This window comes from Peromyscus leucopus, chromosome 1 (assembly GCF_004664715.2).
Source record: "Peromyscus leucopus breed LL Stock chromosome 1, UCI_PerLeu_2.1, whole genome shotgun sequence".
NCBI lineage: Eukaryota > Metazoa > Chordata > Mammalia > Rodentia > Cricetidae > Peromyscus > Peromyscus leucopus.
This window is the reverse complement of record NC_051063.1, coordinates 46,059,427-46,086,149: the sequence shown is the minus strand read 5'-3', so window position 1 is coordinate 46,086,149 and position 26,723 is coordinate 46,059,427. Positions and strand designations below refer to the sequence as shown.

At 39.0% G+C, this 26,723-nt stretch overlaps 1 protein-coding gene across 4 annotated transcripts in view; it reads right to left on the bottom strand.

Annotated features, from left to right (window-relative positions):
* The window catches only part of Tbc1d12 (TBC1 domain family member 12), an 84,431-nt gene that overhangs the window by 33,134 nt on the left and 24,574 nt on the right, over positions 1 to 26,723 (bottom strand). For 2 of the 4 annotated variants that reach the window (XM_028882913.2, XM_028882914.2), the window contains exons 2-3: positions 23,718 to 23,841; positions 6,650 to 6,765 (exon numbers count right to left, since the gene is read on the bottom strand). In XM_028882913.2, coding sequence (XP_028738746.1) covers positions 6,650 to 6,765; positions 23,718 to 23,841 — 240 coding nt within the window. Of the gene's footprint in view, positions 1 to 6,649; positions 6,766 to 13,634; positions 13,665 to 23,717; positions 23,842 to 26,723 lie in introns of those variants that run through there. The other 2 variants (XM_028882916.2, XM_028882915.2) reach the window with 2 other exon arrangements.

The following is a 26,723-nucleotide window of genomic DNA, read 5'->3' as shown; positions in this document are numbered from 1 at the left end:
CCCACACTTTCCAAATCAAGGTCTCCCATGGGGAATCAGAAGGCTGGGGGGTTGGAAGAGGGAAGGGGGGGGATCTGTGGTTGACATGTAAAGTGAACAGAAAATTTCTTAATAAAAAAAAGAAACAAAACAAAACAAAAAAAAGTGTGGCCTTGTTGGAGGAAGTGTGTCCCTGGGGGGTGGGGGTGGATGATGGGGTGCTGGTTCAGGTTTCCAAAGCCCAAGCCAGTTTCTTCCTGCTGCTTGTAGTACTCTCAGCTTCTCCTCCAGTACTAGGTTTGTCTGTATGCTGCCATGTTCCCTGTCAATGACGAAAATGGACTAAACCTGCCAGGTTTGGTGGCACACACTTTTAATCCCAGGCAGAGGCAGGTGGATCTCTGAGTTCAAGGCCAGCCTGGTCTTCAGGGCAAGTTCCAGGACAGCCAAGGCCCAGCCTGGTCTTCAAGGCAAGTTCCAGGACAGCCAAGGCAGAAAAACTCTGTCTCGGGGAGGGAGGGAAGGATGGAGGAAGGGAAGGATGGAAGGAGGGAGGGAAGGAGGGAGGGAGGGGAGGAGGGAGGGAGGGAGAGAGGGAGGGAGGGAGAGAGGGAGGGAGGGAGGGAAGGAAGGAAGGAAGGAAGGAAGGAAGGAAGGAAGGAAGGAAGGAAGGAAGGAAGGAAGGAAGGAAGGAAGGAAGGAAGGAGGGAAGGAGGGAAGGAGGGAAGGAAGGAAGGAAGAGAACTAAACCTCTGAAACTGTAAGCCAGCCCCAATGAAATGCCTTCTTTTTATAAGAGCTACCTTGATCATGGTGGCTCTTCACAGCAATAGAAAATTAAGACAATGAGCCTCTGGATGCCATACTTATTCATACCCACCATAGCCACTTTTCACTAGCACCTTTCAGAATTTCTATTATTTAGTTTGGTACTAGTGCACATGCAGCCCCAGCACTCAGGAACTGAGGCAGAAGGATTACAAATCCTAAATCAGCTTGAGCCATGTAGTGAGACACTATCTCAAAGAAGCTGTTGTTGAAGTTGTTAAAGTTGCTAGAAGAAAAATAGAAGCAATTTTACCCACTGATACTTTTTAAAAACTGTTGTATCAGTGGTTTTCTTTTGATTTTTCTTTAGCAAATTGAAGAGACACACAGCAACATTTTAGTGTATCAGGATACATCATATTCCTTAAGGATGTCTTGATTTCTTGATTCTTGGTTTTCTTTTTTTTTTTTTTTTTTTTTTTTTCGAGACAGGGTTTCTCTGTGGATTGTAGCATGAATTGTTAGAAGGTCTTATTAATAAAAACAAACCTGGTGCCAGTTATTGGGGTAAATGCTGGAAGATCAGAGAAACAGAACAAGCCACAGCCACCTCACCTTGCCAATTCCTCAGCTGATCCTGTTTCCTCAGACTGGAAGCCTCTGAGTCCTCATCCGAATGAATCTCAGCTGAACTGCTGCTCAAAAGCCTAAAAGTTTAACCAGCTTTAGTTCCTGGTCCTCACGCCTTTTATACCTTTCTGCTTCCCGCCATCACTTCCTAGGATTAAAGGCATGTGTCACCAATGCCTGGCTGTTTCCAGTGTGGCTTTGAACTCACAGAGATCCAGACGGATCTCTGCCTCTGGAATGCTAGAATTAAAGATGTGTGCTACCACTGCCTAACTTCTATGTTTAATATTGTGGCTGTTCTGTTCTCTGACCCCCAGATAAGTTTATTGGGGTGCACAATATATCAACCACAGTGGATTACTTGATTTTTACTTAGATTAGTAGAGGAAAAGGCATATACAAAATAAACAAAAGGATAAATTTACAGAAAGTACTGTATTTGAAATAATCTAAGTGAGATTTCAGTGCTATCATTGCTCCATCTGTGAAGAAAAGTTGGAACCATGAAAACCCGTGCAGTGTAAGAAGAACCCTATACATTCAGTGACTGCAGATCTATCTAAAATTACGGAAACAAAAGATGAAAAGAAAAGGGAGAACCAAGCACAGGTTTCCTTCAGTAAAGAAACTCCTTACATTATTACTTCTGTTTATACAGGAGGAAGCTTCCAATACCAATTCCATGCTAAAGAGGAAATTCTCTGTCTTTTTTCCTAAGATTTATTTATTTTTATATGTCTGTGTATCTCTGTGAGTTTATGTGTACTATGTGTATGCAAGTACACACAGAGGCCAAAGGGCATCAGATTCTCTGGAACTGGAGTTATAGGCAGTTGTAGCCGCCTGATGTGGGTGTTGGGAACCACAAGAATAGGTTCTCTGCAAGAACCATGTTTGGGTTTGTTTCTCATTGCTGAGATCATCTTGATTAAAAGCAACTTAAAAAGGAAAGGGTTTATTTCAGTTCCATGTTGCAGCTCATAACCAAGGCAAGCCACTGTAGGAGCTCCAGGTGGGAACCAGGATGCAGAAATTGAAGCAGAGACCATGGAGGAATGCTGCTTAATGGGCTGGATTCCCCTAGCTAATGCTCAGCTGCCTCTTATACAACCACCTACCCAGGGGTAGCACTGCCCACAGGGGTTGGGCCCTCCTGCAATAATTAGTAACTAAGAAAAGGCTCCCTCTTTTCAGGTAACTCTGGGTTTGTGTCAAGGTGACCACTGATAGTAACTGACTGCTGACAATAACTGTGAGTACTTATTGCCGTAAGTACCCTTAACCAACTGAGTTATTTCTTTAGCTCTCTGCCCTTTCTGTACTGCTCTCATAGATGATATCTCACAGCTAAGAGAATGTCATTACCAGTAAATTGAATTCTAAAGTAAGCCAGCACCCAGGAGGCAGAGGCAGGTGGCTCTCTGTCAGCTTGAGGTCAGTCTGATCTACATAATGAGTTCTGGCTAGCCTGGGTTATATAGTGAGATCCTGCCTCAAAACAAACAAACAAACAAACAAAACAAAACAGGGTAACTTGGACCTGTCTGCATCCATGAACAGAAAAAAAAAAAAAACCCACTACAAAATTATGTGGGGCGGTGGTGACGCACGCCTTTAATCCCAGCACTCAGGAGGCAGAGGCAGGCGGATCTCTGTGAGTTTGAGGACAGCCTGGTCTACAAAGCGAGTTCCTAAAAAGTACAAAGCTACACAGAGAAACCCTGCCTTGAAAAACAAAACAAACAAACAAAAAACTACAAAATTACTAAGGACTCTGCCACAGCTTCTCAGCCTCTGACTGGATAGATGTTATCTGACACAAATCTGGTGGAAGGTATTCTGGGAGAGAAAGGGTAGGTGTTCCACTTGGTGCTCATGCTGTACCCATGGATTTCCATCTAGTTTTATCCTTCATAACACTGAGTTTTCATTTACTTCAGTTCTCTACACCTATTTTTCAACTCATTGAAGAGATAAGCAATGAGTGACTAAGCATTTCCATACTCAAGCACCTTTGAAAGACACTGTGGGTTTAAATGACAATTATAGAAGTGTACATATATCATTTCCCTTCTAAAACAGCCGCACTCAAATTTAAGAAGAATTCATTATAGCAACTCAGAGTTGAATGGCACAGAGATCACATTAATTCTTAATACTTAATTCTAATTAATTGCTATATTAATTTTAGATCAATAGAATAAAAAACAGAAAAGTCCTTTTTATGTGCTTATACAATTTTGGTAGACTGATATTAGCTACAATTATATGCATGGAATATTATTTCAAGCCAATTTCAAATCATATTATTTCAAGAACTGTTCGTTCAGGCTGCCATAAAGGGTCAAAGAAGTAGATATAGGGGCTGGAGAGATCACTCAGAGGTGAAGTGCACTGGTTTGGTTCCCAGTACCCATATAGTAGCTCATAAATGTAACTCCAGTTCCAGGGTATTCAATTCCTTCTGGCCTCAGCCAGCATCAGACACATGTGCAGGCAAAATACCCAAATATACATAAAGTAAAATAAGTAAGGAAAAATTTAAAAACAAACAAACAAACAAAAAGAAGTAGACAGCAGTGGAAGAGTGAAGTTGGTAACAAAGACTCAATAAAAGACACAGATCTTCAACCAAATATTCTTTCCTTGCTTATCTCATCATTCTTGCTTTCCTGCCAATGACTTTCCTAAGAATAGAATCTTGGAATTGGCCAGGTTCATTTTTATACCTGAAGTCTGAAATGAAACTTTTACATAGTCTCATTACTAATTGTAGGGGTGGGGATGAGGGACAGGGAGGATCAAACAGGGATTTCACTGCATACCCCAGGGTTGCACAAATCTCACTATATAGCATAGGTTGGCCTCCAACTCACAGCAATGCTTTTGTCTCAGCCATCCAAGTGCTGGAATAGCAGCTATGAGTCAGTACTCCCAGCTCCCATTACCACATCCCTAAAAAGCTTTAAAAGAAAATCAATGTAAAAATTATCGAGAATAAAGTTACTACATTAAGAACTCATTTGGAGGTGTGTGTGTGTGTGTGTGTGTGTGTGTGTGTGTGTGTGTGTGTGTGTGACTTGTCCTCCTCTATGATGGAAGGCCATCCTTTTTGACAAAACACACTGCATTAGAAGGACATGTGTAGGAAGCACAGCTTAGAATAAGCACTGGAGAAACCAGGATTGTCATTCACATGGGCCTATTTTCTTCAATGGAAGGAAATGAGTTACAGAGAGTCACCTAGAATGCCAGGGTGAAAAGTGGTCTATCAACCAGTGGTCATTCTGTCATTCTATGATCCAGCCTTCCTGGATCCCCCAGTATCCTGAGCAACTGGCTAGGCCTTGATACTGAGTTTTGTCTCTCAAGTGAATAGAACACATCCCTATGAAAGAGGCCCCATGAACTTTGGCATCCTCCACCAAGAGAATCTATCCTGCTTATCACAGATCCTTCTAGACCTGAGCTGTTTATCAGCCAACAGAACTCATTCTTATTGTAAAGGTCACAGGTCACAAGTTCTACTATGTTTAAATGTGTAAGGAAAATAAACCACAGGGTCAGTCCAGAGAGGCCTGATCGAGTGCCCACAAAATTGGCAGTGTTCTGAGTTTTCTTTTTTTCTTTTTAGTTTTTTAAGACAGGGTTCTCTGGATAGCCTTGGCTGTTCTAGAATTTATTTTGTACACCAGGATGGCCTCAAATTCACAGAGATCTGCCTGCCTCTGCCTCCTGAATGCTGGCATTATCTCTCCACGGTCAATTTCCCACCAGTGGCAACACCTGCAGGATCCCTTCAACACTCGCAGAGAGTGAGTGAGACACCTGCCTAGCCAGGCAAGTCCGTCCAACCAACTATGCGATCCATGGGTAGACATATATCACATCCAGGTCATTCCCACATCCAATTCTACCCAGTTCAAAAAGATGTATGAGGGCCACAATTTTTTAGTCTTAAATGCACTTATAAGCCCAGCCTTTTGTCTTCTTTGAAAACATTACAAAACATTCTACTTTTGTTTAGCTCCAGATTCTGTATTTATGCTCAACAAGGTAACAGATGGAAACCAGCAACGTGGTAAGATGCTAGAAAAAAAAAAAAAGACAAAAAACCTAACAACAAAAGAATCATACCCAGGAGATTCAGAGAGGAAAAAAGAGATTAAGAAACAAATAGTATTGCTTTAGTAAGGGTATAATATTCTTGCTAGAGATTGAACCCAGAGCCTTGCACATTCTAAATATACACTATACCTCTAAACTGTAGCCCAACCCACAAGAAAAAAAAATTTAATTGCATTATTTTTTTGTGTATGGGTGATTTGACTTCATGTGTTCCTGAGCACCATGTGCATGCTTGGTACCCACAGGCCAGAAGAGGGCCTGAAACTGGAGTTACAGATAGTTGTAAGTTGCCATGTGGGTACTGAGTATCGAACCTGGGTCCTCTCAAAAAATAGCCAGTGCTCTTAACCACTAAGCCATCTCCCAGTCCAAGAATAGATTCTTAATAGTAGTAAATGGGCTAGTTGACATTCAGTATTTATACGATATAAAAGGCAAGGACAGGTTTATCTTAAATATATATTAAACATCAAAACCAAAATAATTTCTCCTAACAATACCTGCCATAAGATAAAGAATACTGTATTTAAATAAAAACAGACATAAAAGCAAGTTAGTTTTATTGGTGGTGGTACAGTTCTGAGATTGAAGTCTGTGTGTGTGTGTGTGTGTGTGTGTGTGTGTGTGTGTGTGTGTGTGAATGTATATATGTATCTCCCAGTCTGATCACAAATTTGTGATTTCAAGTGATGCTCCTACCTCAGCCTCCTGGATAGAAAGGACTACAGGTGTACGCCATCATTCTTGGAAAGAATGAAGAGTTTGTTTTATAAGGGCTCATTGTGGTGGGGCACATTTTTAATTCCAGCACTGGGGGAGTGGGGGCAAAGGGAGGTGTATCTCTGTGAGTCTGGAGGCCAGCCTGGTCTACATAATGAGACTACAGATAAAGCCTGAACATCAATAATTTGTTTTTCTCTGTTTGTTTTAGGATGCATGGTGATGCATCCTATAATTCTAACACTGGGAAGTACAATATGAAAATAATGGATTTAAGGCCAGCCTGGGCTTAATGAGATCCCATCTCAAAACAAAACAAATAAATCCCCTTCTGCATTTAAGTTCTATTTTAAATAAAACAGTGAGAACAATTAAACCTAAGTTTAAATATAAATAATGAACCTAATGATCACTAAATACTTACGATGGTCGGTCCTCAAGAATCAGGGCAGTGGTAGAAAGTGGCTCAAACTCAAAATTCTTACGTCTTGAAGACTGAGGTGGTACTTTACAGGTCCTCCCAGTTCGTGCTTCATATTCCTAGAGCAAATAAGGATATAATTTATGTACAGATTTTTCTAATTTTCGGCATGTATTATTAAACCTATACTATTAAGGGCATTATGCTATAAGGGATATAAAGTATCAAGAAAATAAATAAATTTCTTTTTTATTTCCTGGGTAGCCTAAATTATGAATTTGTATTATATAAAAGTACCACACCGTGTCAGGAGAAAGAGTGACAGAAATGCTCTAGATGAACTGGGGTGGTCTTTGACCCTTTGTTACACTGCCCTCAGCGTACCATCGACCTAGGTGCCGAGTCAAGTCATCTACGAGCAGAAAAACTTACTTCCTGTACCTTAGATGAGTGATGGAAATGTTGAGACAGCAGACAGACTACCCAACTGCAATGCTCAGAAGAACTCTCTAAGGGTGACACTGGGATTCTAATCAAATGGTCTATTAGATCTCAGGCCTCTGTGACTCTCTAACTAGTACAGATACAGACACTGCAAGAGAACAGAGTCTGAGCTTATAAGTACACCTCCTCACTCTCATTTTTAACAAGTTACCAATATATCATATCCAAAATTACAGCATACAATACAATATACTCTACTAAATTAAGAAACTGGTTTTGTTTTGTTTTTTGTTTGTTTGTTTTGAGACAGGGTTTCTCTGTGTAGTTTTGGTGCCTGTCCTGGATCTCACTCTGTAGATCAGGCTGGCCTCAAACTCACAGAGATCCGCCTGGCTCTGCTTCCCAAGTGCTGGGATTAAAGGCATGTGCTACTGCCACCCAGCAAAAAACTGTTTTTATAATACTTCTCTATTTCATTAAATCTGATAATGCTATTAAAAGATACAATGTTAATATATTCTTTGTAGACCCATCTAAATTTCTCCATTTGAGTTTTTTTGTTTTTCAAGACAGGGTTTTTCTATGTTTATATGCACATATATTCAGAAGTCAGCTTGATTATAATAAGCATAAGCAATATGTTGGTGCTTAAAGTAGAAGTATGAATACAAACAATAAAGTATTTCACGTGGATATAATTATGATTAAAAACTCTTATATATGACACACTTATATCAGTTTAGCTAAACAACTGTATTTGGTACCCCTACCCCCACCCCAACCAGGGCCTATGATCTCAAGACCTCATCATGAGTTTTTGGATTCTGTTTTGTTAGTTTGTTTTCTAGTTTCTCAAGACAAGGTTTCTCTGTGTATTCCTGGCTGTTTTAGAACTCACTCTGTAGCCCAGGCTGGCCTTGAACTCAGAGATCCACCTGCCTCTGCCTCCTGAGTGCTGGGATTAAAGGCATGCACTACCACTGCCCAGCTTAAGCATTTTCAAAGAAATGTTTTCAATTTTATGAAATCCATTCCTAGAAACTGACCAAAAATCAGTAATAAGTTTATTCACGTATAGCCTGTATAATTCATACTTTTATTTTTGTTTTTTTAAAGCAGCCTGAGTCTGGAGAAACTGTTCAACAGTTAAGAGCACTTGCTGCTCTAATAGAGTATCAGAGCTCAGATGCCAGCACCTATGTGAACAGCTCACAACCATCTATAACTCCAGCTCCAGGGGATTCTGACAACCTCTTCTGGCCTCTGCAAGCACGTACACACACACACACACACACACACACACACACACACACACACACACACACACACTTTTGATAACTGATCATTTATATGAAGAAAATTAACTGTGCTTAAGGTGGTTGAGATTTCATTCACTAGTACTTAGCCTAGAATTCTTTTTTTATGATGTGGTAGTTTAAATGCAATTGGCCCCCATAAAATCATAGAGGGCACTATTAGGAGGTGCAGCTTTGTTGGAGTGGCTATGGTCTTGTTAGAAGAAATGTGTCACTGTGGGGGTGGGCTTTGAGGTTTCCTATCCTCAGGATACTGTCCAGTGTCTCAGTTGACTTCCTATTGCCTTCCAGATGTTAGCACTCTCAGCTACTTCTCCAGCACCACATCTGTCTGCATGCTACCATGCTCCCTGCCATGATAATGGACTGAACCTCTGAAACTGTAAACCGCCACCTCAGTTAAATGTTTTCCTTTATAAAAGTTGTGGCCAGGCAGTGGTGACACACGCCTTTAATCCCAGCACTTGGGAAGCAGAGGCAGGTGGATCTCTGTGAGTTTGAGGCCAGCCTGGGCTACAGAGTAAAGTTCCAGGAAAGGTGCAAAGCTACATAGAGAAACCCTGTCTCAAAATACAAAAATAAACAAAAACAAAAAAAAAAACAAAAGTTGTGATCATGATGTCTCTTGACAGCAATAAAAATCCTAACCAAGATACATGATTATTACACATTTTCCAACTCAAAGTATTTCTCTCTATAGAATCATAATAATGCAAAATATGAAGTTACTGTATTTAAGGAGATAACAATCAACTTGGAATTTCAGCAGTGAATTACAAACTGTAAAAAGTGATACGCAGAACTACAGAGATGGAGACTCACATGATGGAAGGAGGGGACTGACTTTACCAAGTGGTCCTCTGACCTCAACATGTATGCCATGGCACATCTGTGTACACACACAATGTAACTTTTAAAAGTAACACAGCAGCTGGGCATGGTGGTGCATGCTTACAATCCCAGTACTTGGAGGTAAAGGCAGATCTCTGTGAGGTTCCAGGCAAAGCACAGTGAGAGCCTGCCTCAAAAAAAAAAAAACAAAAACCTTAATGTATGGTGCTACCAAAAGCTGTTTATCCTCCCTCCCTCCCTACCCCTCCATCTCCCAACTTCTCTCATTTTTTGACGAGTTCTTTCTATGTAGCCCTAGTTGGCCTGGAACTCACTATGTAGAGTCTCACTATGTAGACCAGGCTGGCCTTGAACTCACAGAGATCTGCTTACTTCTGCCTCCTGAGTGCTGGGATTTTAAAAGCATGTGCCACCATGTCAGGCAAAATTTGTGTTTTTTAAATTTAATGTATATTGTTGTTTTGCCTGCATTTATGTCTGTCACTATATGCATGCAATGCCTATAATAGAGGCCAGAAGAGGGCATAGGGTTCCCTGGAACTGGAGTTACAGATGGTTATGAGTCACCATTTGAGTGTTGGGAATCTAAACTGGGTCCTCTGAAGAGCAGCCAGTGCTTTTAACCACTGAGCCACATCAACAGGCCCAAGATTTGTATTCTTAACACATTCTCACTGTGTTTGAGAAGCAGAATGACAGGCTAACCCAATATAACTTCATTTTCATACCTATAAATGTACTGTTTTAGTTTCTATGCTACTTCCAGAATTATTTTTCTAATAAATATGATTTTGCTATTTCAGTATCTTACATAAAGGTATTTTTGATAAAATCTAATTTTCTAACCTTATAGCTAAGGATGCTTCACCATCTTTACATCTCTGATATGACAGCTGTTATGATTTGGATTTTAAACGTCCCTTAAAGGCTCACATGTAAAAGTCTTAGTCATCAGTTTGTTGCACAATGTAAGGCGGTACAACCTGTAGGAGGTGGGGGTAGTAGGGATGTTAGGCTACTGGGGTCATGCCCTTGAAGAAGCAAATATTGGGGATCTTCACATCTGCTGTGAAGTGAGCAACTTTCCTTTCTTAAAAATTTCTAGTCTTTCAACTCACAACTCTCTTTCATTTTTATAGCATTTTATTTATTGTTTATGTGTGTGTGTATATGCACAAGTGCACATGTATGCCACACTGCCCGTGAAGGTTACAGGACAACTTACATCAGTTCTCTCCTTCCACCATGTGAGTGTGGGAATCAAACGCACACTGATCAGGCATGCCTCTACCCACTGAGCCTCGCAAGCAACTCTGATCATGGGTTCCCCACCACAGTGTCTGTCTTACCACATGCCAGAAATGGAGACAGCTGACCGTGGACCAAAATAAACTTTTGCTCCTGATATGTTGATTCATATGGGCAAGACCTCACATACCAGCCAATTAACCACACACAGCTTGTTCATTCCCATTTGTTCATTCAACTTCCTGTATCTAAAACGGTTTTCTTTATCTTGTCTACCTGGTTGGTTCTAACTAGTTCATTATAGTACACAATTCACATATCATATCTATGGAAAAATTACTCAATTGTATTCTCATATGCTAAACACAATTCTACTAGAGCATATATCATTCAATATATTTATTTCTATACCAAGAACCTAAATCATGTATATTATACCAGTCAATGTTTGTCAAGCAAATTATGCATTCACTGAAGTGAAAGCAAGATGATCTTAAGGAAGAATCTAGGATCAGGTCAAGACATCTGTGCTTCTAGCTCTGCCTGAGAAAAAAAAAACTAGAGTTTGCTAATGCCACACTTTCAGTTGCTGGCACTAGATATTCTACCACAGGATGCCTTGAGTTCTATAGCTGAAAAGATCTATCACAGAAAAAAATACAAGTGAAGTCTTGCATTAGCATCTTTTTAGAAATAAACTGTGGCCAGGCAGTGGTGGTGCACTCCTTTAATCCCAGCATTCAGGAGGCAGAGGCAGGCGGATCTCTGTGAGTTCTAGGCCAGCCTGGTCTACAGAGTGAGTTCCAGGAGAGCCACCAAAACGACACAGAGAAACCCTGTCTCAAAAAACTAGAAAGGAATGAAGGAAGGAAGGAGGGAGGAAGGAAGGAAGGAGGGAGGAAGGAAGGAAGGAAGGAAGGAAGGAAGGAAGGAGAGAAGAGAGAGAGAGAGAGAGAGAGAGAGAGAGAGAGAAGAGAGAAGGAAGAGAAGAGAAAGAAAGAAAAAAAAAAAAAAAAAAAAAAAAAAAAAAAAAGAAAGAAAGAAAGAAAGAAAGAAAGAAAGAAAACTGTGAGGGCTAGAAAGATTCCTTAGTGGTTAAGAGTACTGATTGCTCTTGCAGAAGATCCAATTTCAATTCCAAGTACCTGCATGGTAGCTCACAACCATTTACAACTCCAGTCTCAGGATGTGATGCCCTAGTCTAGCCTCCACAAGAACTGTAGATACATGGTTCACACACATACATGCAGGCAAGACATATAAAATAAAGGTTAATTTTTTAAAATAAAATGAAAGACTGAATCTGAGAAGAACAAAGAATAGCATAGTAGGGCTCTCTTGTAGAAGGACAAACTAGCCTAATATACTCATATCCATGCACAGACTGGACTTTGAGGTTCAGACTGTAAGAACACTCCTCTGGAAGGAGTAAGGAAATCCTCTTTCCACACTAGGAGCAAATGAGAGAGCACCAGAACAACATTCAGAAACAAAGAAACTCTCCACGTGAACATCTCTACCATCTCAAGGCTATGTCTGTCCAGGACAAATGGACTGTAATACAGCTTGATCCAAGTTAGGGAAATTTCCAAGTGAGAAGGATTTGGTAAATTACAATGTCTTTGCTGATCCCAAGTTTTATTCTATAACCTATAAATTAAGAGAGAAAAAAAAAACCCATACTTAAGTTAAAGCTTAATTAAAATGTTCTTCATCACTGTCTCATATATAGCAATCAGTACCTTACAGTGAACGTCACCTGGCAGTGTTGGTGAAATTTTGTTAAGTCTGATCTTAAGTCAAGCCTAATATAATAGGTCTCAGATAACTACAGAATCAAACTTTGAACATAACTTTAATATTCAAACTACTAATGCTATAAAAATAGCAGAGTATTTTTAAACTGTAACTTATTTCCAAGACCCTTTTCTGATCATGGGAAAAGACTGACATTCAAATTCTCTTAGCCTATTTAATTTGTTAGTTCTCTCTCTCTCTCTCTCTCTCTCTCTCTCTCTCTCTCTCTCTCTCTCTCTCTCTCACTCACTCACTCTTCTTTCCTGTTAAGGTTAATATTCCCCATCTAACAAGTATAAGACCAGAACTGTTTTGAATTCTTCTCCCAATATTCAAGCCACATAAACTTTAATGAAATCTATACATCCATAAATAGAAAGACATAATAGTTTTATCAATTATGAGTATAAAACACATAAAGGAAGTTATTCACTACCCTTTCAAGTGACAAAAGAGAAAGAAAAACATTTACATTTTAATAAGTTTAAGGACTTTGCAGGAATAAACTCTCAACACAGCCCAGCAGCCCCTGGACAACTTAAGAGTGCTAAAGAACATTATTTTTCCAGTATTTAGTCAAATCTTATGCCAAGGTTATCTATATTTAAACAAAATTAAAGTCCAAGAACTTGCTCACAAATCACAAAGACTTGTTAAAACACAAAGACTTAACTAAGCTGGGCAACCTTTTTGTGAAGACAGGGTCTCCCGTTGGCCACGCTGGCCTGGAATTCACGATGGAGCTGCTCCTGTCCCATCCCTTCACTCTCCCCACTGTGAGTGCAGGATGACAGGCGTGCACCACCACACCTGGTTTATGCTGTGCAGGGCTTAGTGCATGCCAGGCAAATGTTCTTACTGACTGAACTATATCTCAGCCCAGAAATCAGTATTTTGAAACATTTTTTTTTCTTGCTACTCAAGTTCTGTTAAAGTGATTTAATTACTCAATTCAAACTTCATTCAGAGAATGGCACAAGTATTGATGGAAAACCTGGGCTACCCTCCAAGTACAAAAGTCTCATTTTCACACAAATGACAACACAGAAACAATCACACACACACACACACACACACACACACACACATTTTCTACTGAAAAGAAATTTCAGATTGAAATAAAGATTGAAAAGGGTATAGTTAATCTAGGATCCAACTACATTACAATTACTCACAACATGCTCATTTAAAATCATTCCCACTTGCAGTTTGGAGGTCAGAGACTAACTATATTCTAACTTTATCTATTAACTTAGAAAAGTCAGAAATCCAGGTCAAATGAATGAAAATATAATTGAAATACTAGACATTCAACTTTTAATATGGCTCACCAATAGTTCAAAAGGCCACAAGCAGGAATTTCACACCTGCAAGAGAACACATGTGATCATCCTCAACAAACAATACTATCAATATTCTTGAGGCTCAGAGCTTGATCATTAAGTTAGAGGCCCAATCTCCCTCCGTGTGACTTTGCTATTAGACTAGAACATGCTTTATGCTAGCTTTGTTTTCCTTTGCTGCTAGTGGAAGGAAACCGAGGCCCATGTGCATGACAGGCAAGCGCCCTACCACTAGGCACTTTTATGTTTCCTTACTGCTAACATGGATAACACTAAAATTGACCAGATTCTTAATATAATTTACTATATGAATAAAATATTTTAAAAATATTTAACCAACTTTCACTTAGAAACTTCATGTATCTATGAAAAATACATAAAACATAATGGTTAAATTTCAAACACATAAAACATAAGCTCATTATATATGGTCAGGCTTTCTTGAAATAAGTTACAGAAAAAGAGATCTAATATATATAAATACTCATATGCAAAAATAAAAAATAAATTTAAATTTATTACACTTTTTTATTTGTGTGTATAAGTATGTATGTGTAGAGGTCAGAGGACAACTTTCAAGATCAGTTCTCTCTTTCTACCATGTGGGTCCTGCAAATATAACTCATGTCATCAGGCTTAGAGGCAACAGCTACACCTCTACATCACCATCTCACTGGCCAAAAGGAAGAAACTTAAAAGACTTAAAAAGGTGATAGGGGCCAGCAGCAGTGGCTCAAGCCTTTAATCCCAGCATTTGGGAGGCAGAGGCAGGCAGATCTCTGTGAGTTCAAGGCCAGCCTGGTCTACAGAGCAAGATCCAGGACAGGCACCAAAACTACACAGAGAAACTCTGTCTCAAAAAACCAAAAAAAAAAAAAAAAAAAGGTGATAGGGGAAAGTATCATCCTATAATGTCTTATATTTCATAAAAAAAATATAATTGTGTTAATTATATCACTGGTAATTACAGGAAAAAATTATAAATCAAACCTTAAATTCATGTTTAGTTGCTTAGTGTATAATCTGACAAGTACCTTTCCATTAAAAACAAAAGAAGGAATTATGGCCCATAAACATTATACTCATACTTAAGAATAGGGCAACTCATTTTGGAATATTTGCTTTAAAAAATATTTATTACAAGGGCTGGAGAGAGAGCTCAGTTAAGAGTACTGGCTGCTCTCCAGAGGACCTGAGTTAGGTTCTTAGCACCTACATGGGAATTTACAACCATCTGGTCTCTGTGGGCACCAGGCAAAACACCCACACACCAAATTTTATTTTATTTTATTTATTAGTTAATTAATTTGGGGTTTTTGAGACAGAGTTTCTCTATGAAACAGCCCTGGCCGCCCTGGAATGCACTTTGTAGGCCAGGTTGGCTTCAAACTCAGAAATCACCTGCATCTGCCTCCCAGATGTAGGCCACAACGTCCGCACATAAAATTTTCATTAAAAAAATTACCCAAGGGGGCTGGAGAGATGGCTCGGCAGTTACAAGCACTCGCTCCCCAAGAGTGAGGACCTAAGTCTGAATGGCTAGCACCACGTAAGAAGTTGGGTGCAGCTGCACCCTCAACTGTGTTTGGCCAGTATCTCACTGCTTAGCCAGTCAAAGGCAAGTGAGACTTCTCTAGAATGTTCAAAGGTATTTGCTTATATATGTATGTTTTGAAAAGCGTTGTCTGTATCTCAGGGTGACCTCAAACTCATTATGTAGCCAAAGATGACCATGAACTCCTGTTTCCTACCTCCACTTCCTAAGGTCTGGAACTATGGAAGCACATCACCACATGGAGCAGGAATTTATTTTGACTTTAACACATTTTCAGCATTATACATACATTATAGCTGAGTCACTAACTATAATTCATACAGTCTTAATAGCTGATGCAGTATCAACTTTCCCATGTCTGTACTGTTAATACCCTCTTTTTTGTTTATTTTTCCATTTCAGACTATAAAAATATAAAGTATATTTATATTTTTATAAATATACTTTATAAAAATTAAAAAGTATAAAAATTCATTAGAAATTAATACATGGTAAAGGGTCTCAAATACAGTTTTCTATACTCTTTTTTTTTTTTTTTTTTTTGAGACAGGGTTTCTCTGTGTAGCCCTGGCTATCCTAGAATTTGCTCTGTAGACCAGGCTGGCCTTGAACTCTGCCTTGAGATCTGCCTGCCTCTGCTGCCTGGCTCAGTTTTCTATTTTTAATGCTTTACAAAATTCAAACATCAAAGCTAAGGAGAAGTGTTTCAAATTAGTACAGACAAATAAAGTTGTAAGTGTACATTACTATAAAGAGAAAGCCACGCCAACCTTGAATAAAAGACAGTTCAGAAAGAGGACAGGAGAGTGAGGTAAGCAAATAGGGAGGGGCCCACAGGAGGAGGACCATGGGAGGCAAAGGCACTACAGTCCAGCTGATAACCTGAGTGCAGTCTCCAGGACCCACAAGCAGAGAGAATGGACTCCCCGAACAGTCTTCTGGCCTCCCCACATAAAATGTGGTATTCAAGTGAATACACATGCACACCATTCGTGAAAAATGTAAAAAAGAAAAAAAACTGAATACTTTAACAAGTCTTCAGTAGCTAGACCACTGTTTGGCTTCTTGAGGGAAAATTTGATCTAGAAAAACTATAAACAAAAGTTTTGATTGGTTGGTAGGTTTTTTCCAACGGCTTCTTTTTGTAGCCCTCCTGCTTAAAGCCCAGGCTAGACTCCAACTAATCACAAAACAGCAACCTACTTATCTCAGGCTCCTGAGTTATAAAAATGCAGCTGTGAGCCACCACATTCAGCTAGGCAAAAGTTAATTCCTCAGTACATGCTAAACTTTATGATAAAGAGGTTCTGAGCCTTTTTAGGTTAGCAATGTTCTCAGTGTCATAGTAATTTTCATACGGCATACTCTAAACTAAATGAAATACAAAGTGATTCCACTTAACAAATAGCCATGTTTGAAGAATTCAGTAAGCATATCTTAATAGATTGCTGGCAATATAGCTCAATTGGCAGGGTGCCTACCTAGCATAACAGAGGCCCTAGGACCAGTCCCCAGTACTGTCTAATAAACCAGGGTGGTGGCACACAGGTGTCTAACTGTTAGCCACTATGGGGATGGAACCAGATGAAATGAGTTCAGAGTCACCTTCCACATCAGCCAGCTCCTGGTCCACCTGGGCTTCAATACAGCATCTCAAAACAACATCAGAAGAGTTTAAGAATATCTTAAAAGAGGCTAGAAAGATGGCTCAGTGGTTAAGAATATTTGCTATTATTCCAGAGGACTCACATCTATAACTCCAGTCCCAGGGGATCTGACATCCTCTTTTGACCTCTGTAAGTACCAGGCACACACATGATGCATACAGACATACATGTAGACAAAACACCCATACACATAAAATAAATAATTTTAAAAGAATGTGTTTTGTTTTGTTTTTCAAGACAGGGTTTCTCTGTGTAACAGTCCTGGCTGTCCTGGAACTCGATTTATAGACCAGGCTGTCCTCAAACTCACAGAGATCTGCCTGCCTCTGCCTCACAAGTGCTGGGATTAAAGGCATGCACCACTATCACCTGGCAAGAATATCTTAATTCTAAGAAAGCATTAAAAAATAATACACATGACGCTGGGTGTGGTGGTGCACGCCTTTAATCCCAGCACCCAGGTAACAAAGACAAGAGGATCTCTGTAAACTTGAGTCCAGTCTCATCTAAAAGGTGAGTTCTAGGCTATCCAGGGATATACAGTGAGACTTTTTCTTTAAAACGCACGTGCACACACACGCGCGCACACACACACAATGAAAGAAAAGGTTATTTTCCTTTTTTTTCCCCTTAAGGCAGCCTCAGTTGGCTTAAAACTCAAAATTTTCCTGCAAGGCATCCTAAAATCCCAAACTAGAGTTACAGGCAGTTACTATTATGCTGATTTTGTTTTACTTTTAATTTACTTCTTAATTTATTTTCATTTTAATCATGTGTATGTATCTATGTATACCATATGTGTAGGGGTGCCCTCAGAAACAAGAGTTAAGATTCCCTGGAGCTGAAGTCACAGGCAGGTCCTAGGAATCAAACTTGGGTCCTCTAGAATAGTAAGATATTTCTTAACTACTGAGGCATCTCTCCAGCCCCCACTGCTTTTGACATTGAATTAGGGGAAGGGGGCGATGCACATGAATCCATAGAATCTAGAAGACAGTGTCAGAGTTCCTGGAAATGAAGTTACAGATGGTTATGAGCTACCTAATATAAGTGTTGGGAACTAAACTCAGGTCCTCTGCAAGAGTGGTACACATTTTTAACTGCTTAGCCATCTCTCCAGCCTCCAGATATTATTTTTAGGTAATATACCACAATTGGACAAACGTCTTCTTCATGCTACACAAACTCCTCAAATCTTGTTTTAAGATTAGACACTATCTGTTGTGAGATATTTGCATACTGTGTGAAGATATATTACCGTGACTGGTTTAATAAAAAGCTGAATGGCCAATAGCTAGGTAGAAGGTATAGGCAGGTCTTCTGGAGACAGAGAAATCTCTGGGAAAAGAAAGACAGACACAGAGAGGAAACAGGAGGTGCAAGATGGAAGAGAGGTAACACCATGTGGCAGAACAAAGATTTAACCACTTTTTTCTTTTTAACATAGATTTAAAAATATGGGTTAATTTAAGTTATAAAAGCTAATTGAAACAAGCTTAAGCTATAGGCCAAGCTTTCATAATTAATAAGAAGTCTCCATGTCATTATTTGGGAGCTAGCGGGACAAAGAAAGACTTGTTACATTTGGTGTCCAACTCATATCATACACACAGAGCTCACTGATCACAGCATACAGAGGCGTGGCTCATTTAAGAGGCCCTGATATGAGCAACTGATGCACTACGCTGGAGCAGGCAACTAGACAGAAACATCTGCCAGAGTGCAGACACAGCACCTTCCCAGAGCTAAGATGGTTTGGTGCAGCTGGGACGGTTAGATGGAGCCAGCCACCAGAGCCCTGTGGTCATTTAAAGTTTGTCTATCAGTCAGAGAACACCATAGACTGAAGAAAGTCAGGTCCAGATGGAGAAAACCTCAGAACAGGTAGAGTATGTTTAAAAATGTGCTAAAGAAAGAAAAGGAAATGGGTATAGACAGTCATAAAAAATAGTTTAAAAATAATAAAGTAAAGCTTTCAAAGAAAGGATAAAATAATATTAAAAAATGTAAAGATGGGAAATACACAGGGTATCTGGATCCTGTATGACACTTTGTTGACTTTGAAGTTTTTAAATGTTAATGAGCAAAAAACAATAGCTGCTTAGAGACACTGGATTATGGGAACTGCTAAATTAAACCAACCTATATATTTTAAGAATGTCTTAACTTCAAAATGGAAGTTAGAAAATATGTTGTGTTGCGGAGAGATTATGCCTTTGTTTCCACAGGAAACAAAAAGTTATGGTTCTCTTCAAAATTAAAAAGATCAGCTTTGATAGGGGGAGACCTCCTGAGGATCTTAGCTACAGACATGAAGGTAAAGACCAAGAAAGACTACAGGACAGGTAACACATATGCTAGTCCCTCAACATGAGAACAGCTATGAGACTGGATGAGGCATGGTAAATCTTGTTGGCCACAGAGTCCTCATGACTTATTATTACTATATTATTACTTATTATTATTATATCTTCTCATATGGCATGGATAGAGATTTGTATTACAGTTTGGTTATGCAGTCCAAGTGGACTTACAAAGTTGACAGATGCCTTTTACCTGCTCAAACACAGAACAAAAAAATCATCTTTAGCTGATTTGTGCACACCACACATTCCATACTTGTGTAAATGCAGATACAGATGTTACCTTTAAACATTCATGTGTTTTTAGAAATAAAGGACCAGACACCAAAGGAAACAAGTAGCCCAGGTGACCCAGCCTCAAAATACCTCTGTTGCAGTTTCCTCAAAATTCTGCATGCAGAACAATCTCAAAGCTACTAGCTGAGATGGTCCAGCCTCACAGACTACTCCAGCCAGGACTTCAGATCAGCCCTACACTTTCCTCTTACACACAGACTGGACAAACAATGTTACAGCTAGTTTTCCCAGGACTTGACCATTATCTCAATTTTCTCAGGGTCCCCTAAAGATGCTGTTGCCTCCAGACAACAGGAAGAAATTTTAAGAATACAATGCCAAATTCCTAAAAGGTGGGGTAGGTGGTTTTGGGTCATTTGGTGGTTTATAAATGTTTGTCATTATTTAGGGGGGTTGTTTGCAAGCTCTTACTGGTCATAGTAAGGGAGGGAACAAACAAGGGAGGTTGGATTTAAGAATCTATTTTTGAAAAAAAAAGGGTGGGTATATGGAAAGGATAGCATAAAAGGGTAGACTATTGAATCTACTTTAAACTGAAAACCAACTACTAATCTCAAATATTTTACATTGGTATGGATTTTTATATATTGATATAAAGTTAAGGTTATTTTCATTAGAAAATACTACTTCTATTCTTGTTTAGGATATTTTTGTATATTGATACTAATTTAAGGTTATTTTGTTATATTGTATATGTGTTTCTACTCTCATTTAAAGTATTGTGCCTATGCAGCTCATTTGAAAATTTAATGAAACATTCTTGTCCTTTAAAGCTATTTAGGATAATACAGAAATACAGGTTAATAGGCATCTGTAACAATCAAACTTGTAGTCATGTTAGGTATGTTTTCTAGGTCGAATAGAGATCTATTTTAAATAGACAGATGGTCTTCAAACACTTCAGAGACCTTCTAATAACATAGAGACAGTGAGACACGTCTGCTCCTATCAGCATCAATTTACTTCAAGAGAGGATGATGAGCATTGAAGAACCTCCACATGGAGTTTGCTTTCAATGTGGCAAGGCTGGCCATTTGAGCAAGGGGCTGTCCTTGCCTCAACTACTGACAGTATGCTGTTTAAACTGGACAAGCACGACACAAAACAAGGCAACTGCTGAACTTCGCCAAGACAAGGTGGGTCAATCCTTCAAAATTCCAGCTTCACAGAAATGTCTGTCAGATATTCTAGGCCCATAGACCAAAGATGGATGCCCCAACATTGCAGAGGAACCTTGGATGACTGTCTAGGCAGCCAGATGTCTCTGTCATTTCTTAGGTTATAAGATCTGATGCCCTCTTATGGCATTCAGGAATACATCCAGGCATAACACTGTATACATCATAAATAAATAAATAAATAAATAAATAAATAAATAAATAAATAAATCTTAAAGATGTTATGCCTATTTAAAAAAAAACACAAACAAACAAACAAAATAAGTTATAAGAGCTAGTTGAGGGCTGGAGAGATGGCTCAGAGGTTAAGAGCATTGGCTGCTCTTCTGGAGGTCCTGAGTTCAATTCTCAACAACCACATGATAACCATCTGTAATGAGATCTGGCGCCCTCTTCTGGCCTGCAGGCCTAAATGCAGACAGAACACTGTATATGTAGTAAATTTAAAAAAAAATCTTAAAAAAAAAAAAAAAAAAGAGCTAGTTGAGACAAGCCTAAGCTAAAGGCCAAGCTTTTTTTTTTTTTTTAATAATTTATTTAAGCTTATCTTATGTGCATTGGTGTGAAAGTTTCAGATCCCCTGGAATTTGAGTTACAGACAGTTGTGAGCTGCCATGTGGGTGCTGGGAATTGAACTCAGGTCCTCTGGATGAGCAGCCAGTGCTCTTAACCTCTGAGCCATCTCTCCAGCCCAAGGCCAAGCTTTCATAATTAATAAGAAGTCTCCATGTCATTATTTGGGAGCTGGTGAGACAGAGAAAGACTTGTTACAACTATCATCCTCATATAGTATCTGGATTTTCTCACACCCATCTCAGAAAAACCATTGACAATGATAATGCCATTGAAAAGTATTTAGTACCACTTAATATTAAAACAACTTCTTTTTTAACAGCTTACACTCTGTCTGACAAACGTGGGATTCTATTGAGTTTGCCTCAAAAATATAAATAACTCAAGCCGGATGGTGGTGGTGTATGCCTTTAATCCCAGCACTCGGGAGGCAGAGGCAGGCAGATACCTGTGAGTTTGAGGCCAGCCTTCAGAGTGAGTTCAAGGTCAGGCTCCAAAGCTACACAAAGAAACTCTGTCTTGAAAAACCAAAACAAACATATATATATATATATAATATATATATATATATATATATATATCACATGTTTCTTCTGCATCCCAAAGTATGTAGGCATAAATTTTGAAAACCATAGAACTATAAAGCAGATATACAAACTACTTACTACTTTAACATTTATAAATGAAATTAATTACAATGTCTTTTTTTTTTTTTTTTTTTTAGGCAGGGTCTTGTAGCCCAGGCTTCTGCAAGCTCCCTATAAAGATAAGGACTTACATGCATGTACCACTACACCTAGTTTATGCAGTGCTGAGGAATCAAACCCAGGACCTTGTGCACGCATGTTAGCAAGCACTCTACCAGCTGAACTACATTCTCCAACACAATGGTGCTTTCATTTTTGTTTGTTGTGGTTTGTTTCTGAAACAGAGTCTGACATGCATTCCTGCTTACATGAACTTGCTGTGTTGATTAGGTTGCCCTTGAGTTTGCTGCAAGTCCTCCCTCCTCCCTGTGCCTGCAGAGAGCTGAGATCTATAGGCATGTGCCACCACACCAAGGCAAGTGTTCTTAAAGATCTAAAAACTACTACTAGGATGAAATATAAAAAACAAATAATTATTACTTGGGAAACAAAAGAAACATTATTAATTCCTTAGAATATGAATAATGATTAAAGTTTTAACATTATTTTATAGATGCTTGATATATTAAATCTGAAAAATAAAACTGGACAGAAGAAAACAGAATTTATTTATTTATTTATTTAGAGACAGGGTTTCTCTACATAGCCCTGTCTAGCTTAGAACTTGCTATGTAAATCAGACTGGCCTTGAATTCACAGAAATCTGCTTACTTCTGTCTCCCAAGTGTGAATGTTGAGATTAAAGGGGTACACCACCATCGAAAGCTCCTTTTAAACAACAATTCAAAGTTTTAGAACAGTCTAAATTGACCCAGGTTCACTGCTTTCCAGTCTCACTAATCGAGTACTGAGTAGCACAGTTTATCAAATAAGATTGGAAGTTTTAGGAATTCCATATGGTTGATAGTACAAATATTCAAAAACTTGGCTCCTAAACCACTAGGAAGCAATTATGAGGCAATGCTCAATGGCACAGCCTTTTAGTACAGGCAGAAAGCAGAGAAGCTTCGAGTTCAGTGGCACAGTCCCTCAGCTTCTGTGTCCCGGGTTCATCAGTTCACAGTAGCAATGCTCACCAAGCTCTGGTAAACAATGTACGCAGTGAGAGTGATTGCCTAAGCTTGGCATCCTCCACCCTTTAGCTACTCAAGGATAACTAGAAAGTAAATCGATGCCTTAGTACTTTAAAGAATTTCCACAGTCTTAACATATTAACCAAAAACACTGTGGCTTGTCTTTAAAAAAAAAAAAAATTAGACAACTACAGTAAGTACCTACAATTCTAAAGTTCGTATCTAGAAAAATGAAAATGGTTAATTTTCAAGAAAATAATGCTCGGGGGCTGTTAGTGGTTAAAAGAGCTTACTGCTCTTGTAGAGGACCCCAGTTTGCTTCCCAGCACCATCCCAACTCACATTCATCTGGAACTTCAGTTCCAGGGGATCTGGTGCCTTTTCATTATTTTTAACCTCTGCGGGTACCAGGCACACACATGGTGCACTTACATACATACAGGCAAAATATTCATATACATGAGATAAAAATAAATCCTTTAAAAAATAACTTTTAAAACCGTCTAATCAAGAAAACAATGCTTCATTTGAGACAGGCCCCATTATGTAGCCTGTGTTGGCCTTGTATTCACTATGCAGCTTAGCCTAGCCTTAAATTTGGGGTGATCCTGCTGCTTTAGGCTCTCATAAGCTGAGCTGCTAGCCAAGCGCCACCTCACCTGGCAAATGAGCAATGCTTTAAGAGCTCTGGGGAACTGCACAGTCAAACTGTACTTACCTGCTGAATAATTTTGGATGTTTTCTGAAGATTTTCTCTGGGAGGGACTTTACCAAATAATTTCCATCCAGGAGCACTATGGACAACTGATTTGAGTTCCTTTGTCCTTTTTGGGAAAAGGTTTCTGAAATACAGAAAGTTTACACAAATTGTTTTCCCATAACCAGGGAATTATTAAATAGTAACTTTTAAAGTATTAATTTCTAAAGCTAATTCAAGATACTTTTAAATAAAATTATTCCTATTACTTGTACAAATATTGTTTAGAATAACACAACCCAGTTAAGAATATCTGACTTATACAGATGTATTAGTGGAATCATTAATACAGATTTTTTTTTTCAGGCAGGATATCTAATAGCCCAGGCTGACCTCCAACTACCTATGATGACACTGAATTCCACCTGCCTCCACCTCCCAAGTACTGGGTTTATAGGCACATGCTACCCTGCCCAGCTATCAACAAAAATACTGACAAGATAAACAATAAGGAAAGGTGAAAGCCATAAATTATATTCACTTTAAATTCATGATTCAGATACTTGACTACAAAAGCCAAGAATCTGAGATTTTAAGAGCTTAGGTAACATAATATATATATTTTCAAAAACACTCATTCTATTTTGTATGTATGTGTTACATGTTTAAATATATACATGTGCACCATGAACGCAGGAACCTCTCGAGGTCAGAACAACATTAGAAACCCTAGAATTAGAGATGTAGATGGTTGTGAGCTACCATATAGGTGGTGGGAATTGAATCTGGGTCCTTTGTCAGAATAATAAGAGCTCTTAATTACCTAGCTAGCTCTCCAGTCCCAGGTAATAGAATATTTTGAAAATTACTATTTAACTATTTTTAGTAATACTTTTTAAATATTTGTAATACAAGTATATCATCTACTGCTGTCCCACAGTTATTAATTGCTTTTCCTAAAACAACTACATAACAAAACTTTTACAGAAAGGCCAGCACATAATCATGGAAGAAAGTTGTCTCTCATGGAAGATCTAACAAAAAGAAGCAAGGGGTAGATGAAGGGAGGGAGAGACAAGCAATTTCTAACCACAATGCATGGTCTATTAGTTGCATGGTCTACTAATTTTGCTTGTTATTACATTTATGATTGATTGATTTTTAGTGTGTGTAGGAGGGTGTACATGCTTGTGTCACTGTGTGTTGTGAGTGGAAGTCACAAGATACCTGTGGGGGTTGCTTCGCTATTCATTCTGTGGGTCCTGGGAATTGAATTCAGGTTGTCAAGCTTTATCCACTATGGTATCTTCTCACTTGCTGCAATGGCTGATTAAAGTATTATATATATATCTCCACATTTATTTTTCAATATATGCTCTGTGGTAATAGAAATTTTTCAGCATTTCTTTTTTAAAAAAATGATATTGTTCAGCTTTCTCAGGAGAGAGCACCTAGAGGATGGTGACTGAGAAGGAGCTTTCCTGGGGTTTCCAGCTGCAGCAGAGTGGGCAGTGATATGACACAGTGCATCCAGGAGAACACATGCCCAGACTTTGTTGCCCCTCAGTAAACTGGCAGCCTCATTCCTGCATTCCTCAGCCCTTTCCACGTGGAAACTGACCTCAGCAAAGGCCCTTTAGCACCAGTGTGCCAGTCCTCTCTCCAATCCCCACAAACTCACCTATGTCTTGGCACCAAACAACTTTTGCCAGGCTCTTCCCTATTATGTTCTTTTCATTCTGAAAGTCCTCCTTCTGTTCACATTAATAAACAGAAGAAAACTTCCATTGCAATGGTTTATGTAAAGAATTATTATTGGAAGTGACACCAAGAAAATTCATAAAACAAAAATAATTATAAGCTGATCTTAATCAAATTTAAATATCTGCACTTCAAAAAATATCACTGTTACAAAGTGCGCAGCGCATGAGAATTTAGGTCACCCCTTCTACCAAAGTAGAATTAACTAGAAATAACTACTTTAGAAATTCAGAACTTCATCAGCTATTTTTAATAACCAGATAGAGAAGACTACTGATATTTTAAATGTGAAAAATATATGTAAACCAATTACCATGCCCCATTAGAGCACCCCCTTCCACTCCTCGTGGCAATGGGATAGTCTTTGTTCCTGGAGTGGCCGATGAGTGTGAGTACCAGGGCAAACAGCCTTCAAATCATGGCCCTGTGCACTTGGTTGGTCTGGTAGTGCCCTTGGGCCCTGGCACAGACATCATCAGCCCCAGTCTCAGTTCTCACCACAGCAGCAGATTACAAGGGTGTCTTTCCAAACTCTAAAGAAGTCAGGAACCTTTGATTCCCCATTTTGGAGCCAGAGGTGTAAGAAAAACCTGACCAAAGAACTAACAGAACAGAAACCTGTAGCCACATTTAAAAAAAATAATACATTTTGCAAAAGTAGCTTGTAAAAATAAATGCCAGCCTTCAGCAAACAAAAAATCAGCAAGTGCTAAGAAATGAGAGAAGCACATTTAACATAGTCCCCAGAATGTCTAATTCTCAACAACAATTATAAAAACATCTAGAGAAACAAGACAAAAACCATCTATGAAGAAGCCCAAACAATATGATTATTACTGAAAGATGTTACATCAATCTAACCATTCTAAAAAAACACAGGAAGCCATTGACAGCTAAAGGAAATGCACGAGCAAAAGGAAAACACTAACACATAGACATTATGAAATGGGGAGCTGGAGAGATGGCTCAGAGGTTAAGAGCACAGGCTGCTTTTCCAGAGATCCTGAGTTCAACCCAGCACCCACATGGTGGCTCACTACCATCTGTAATGAGATCCAGTGCCTTCTTTTGGAGTGCAGGCATACACATAATAAATCTTTAAAAAGAGAAATTATGAAAAGGAAAAAACAGAATATTCTCTGCATCAAGGACACTTCCAGCATTTAGAAAGAGACATGTAGAAGGCCATGGGAATATACTGCAGTGACAACTAGTGTTTATCAGGTTGACCCACCAGACACATGAGTCTCTGTTCGGGCACCAGAT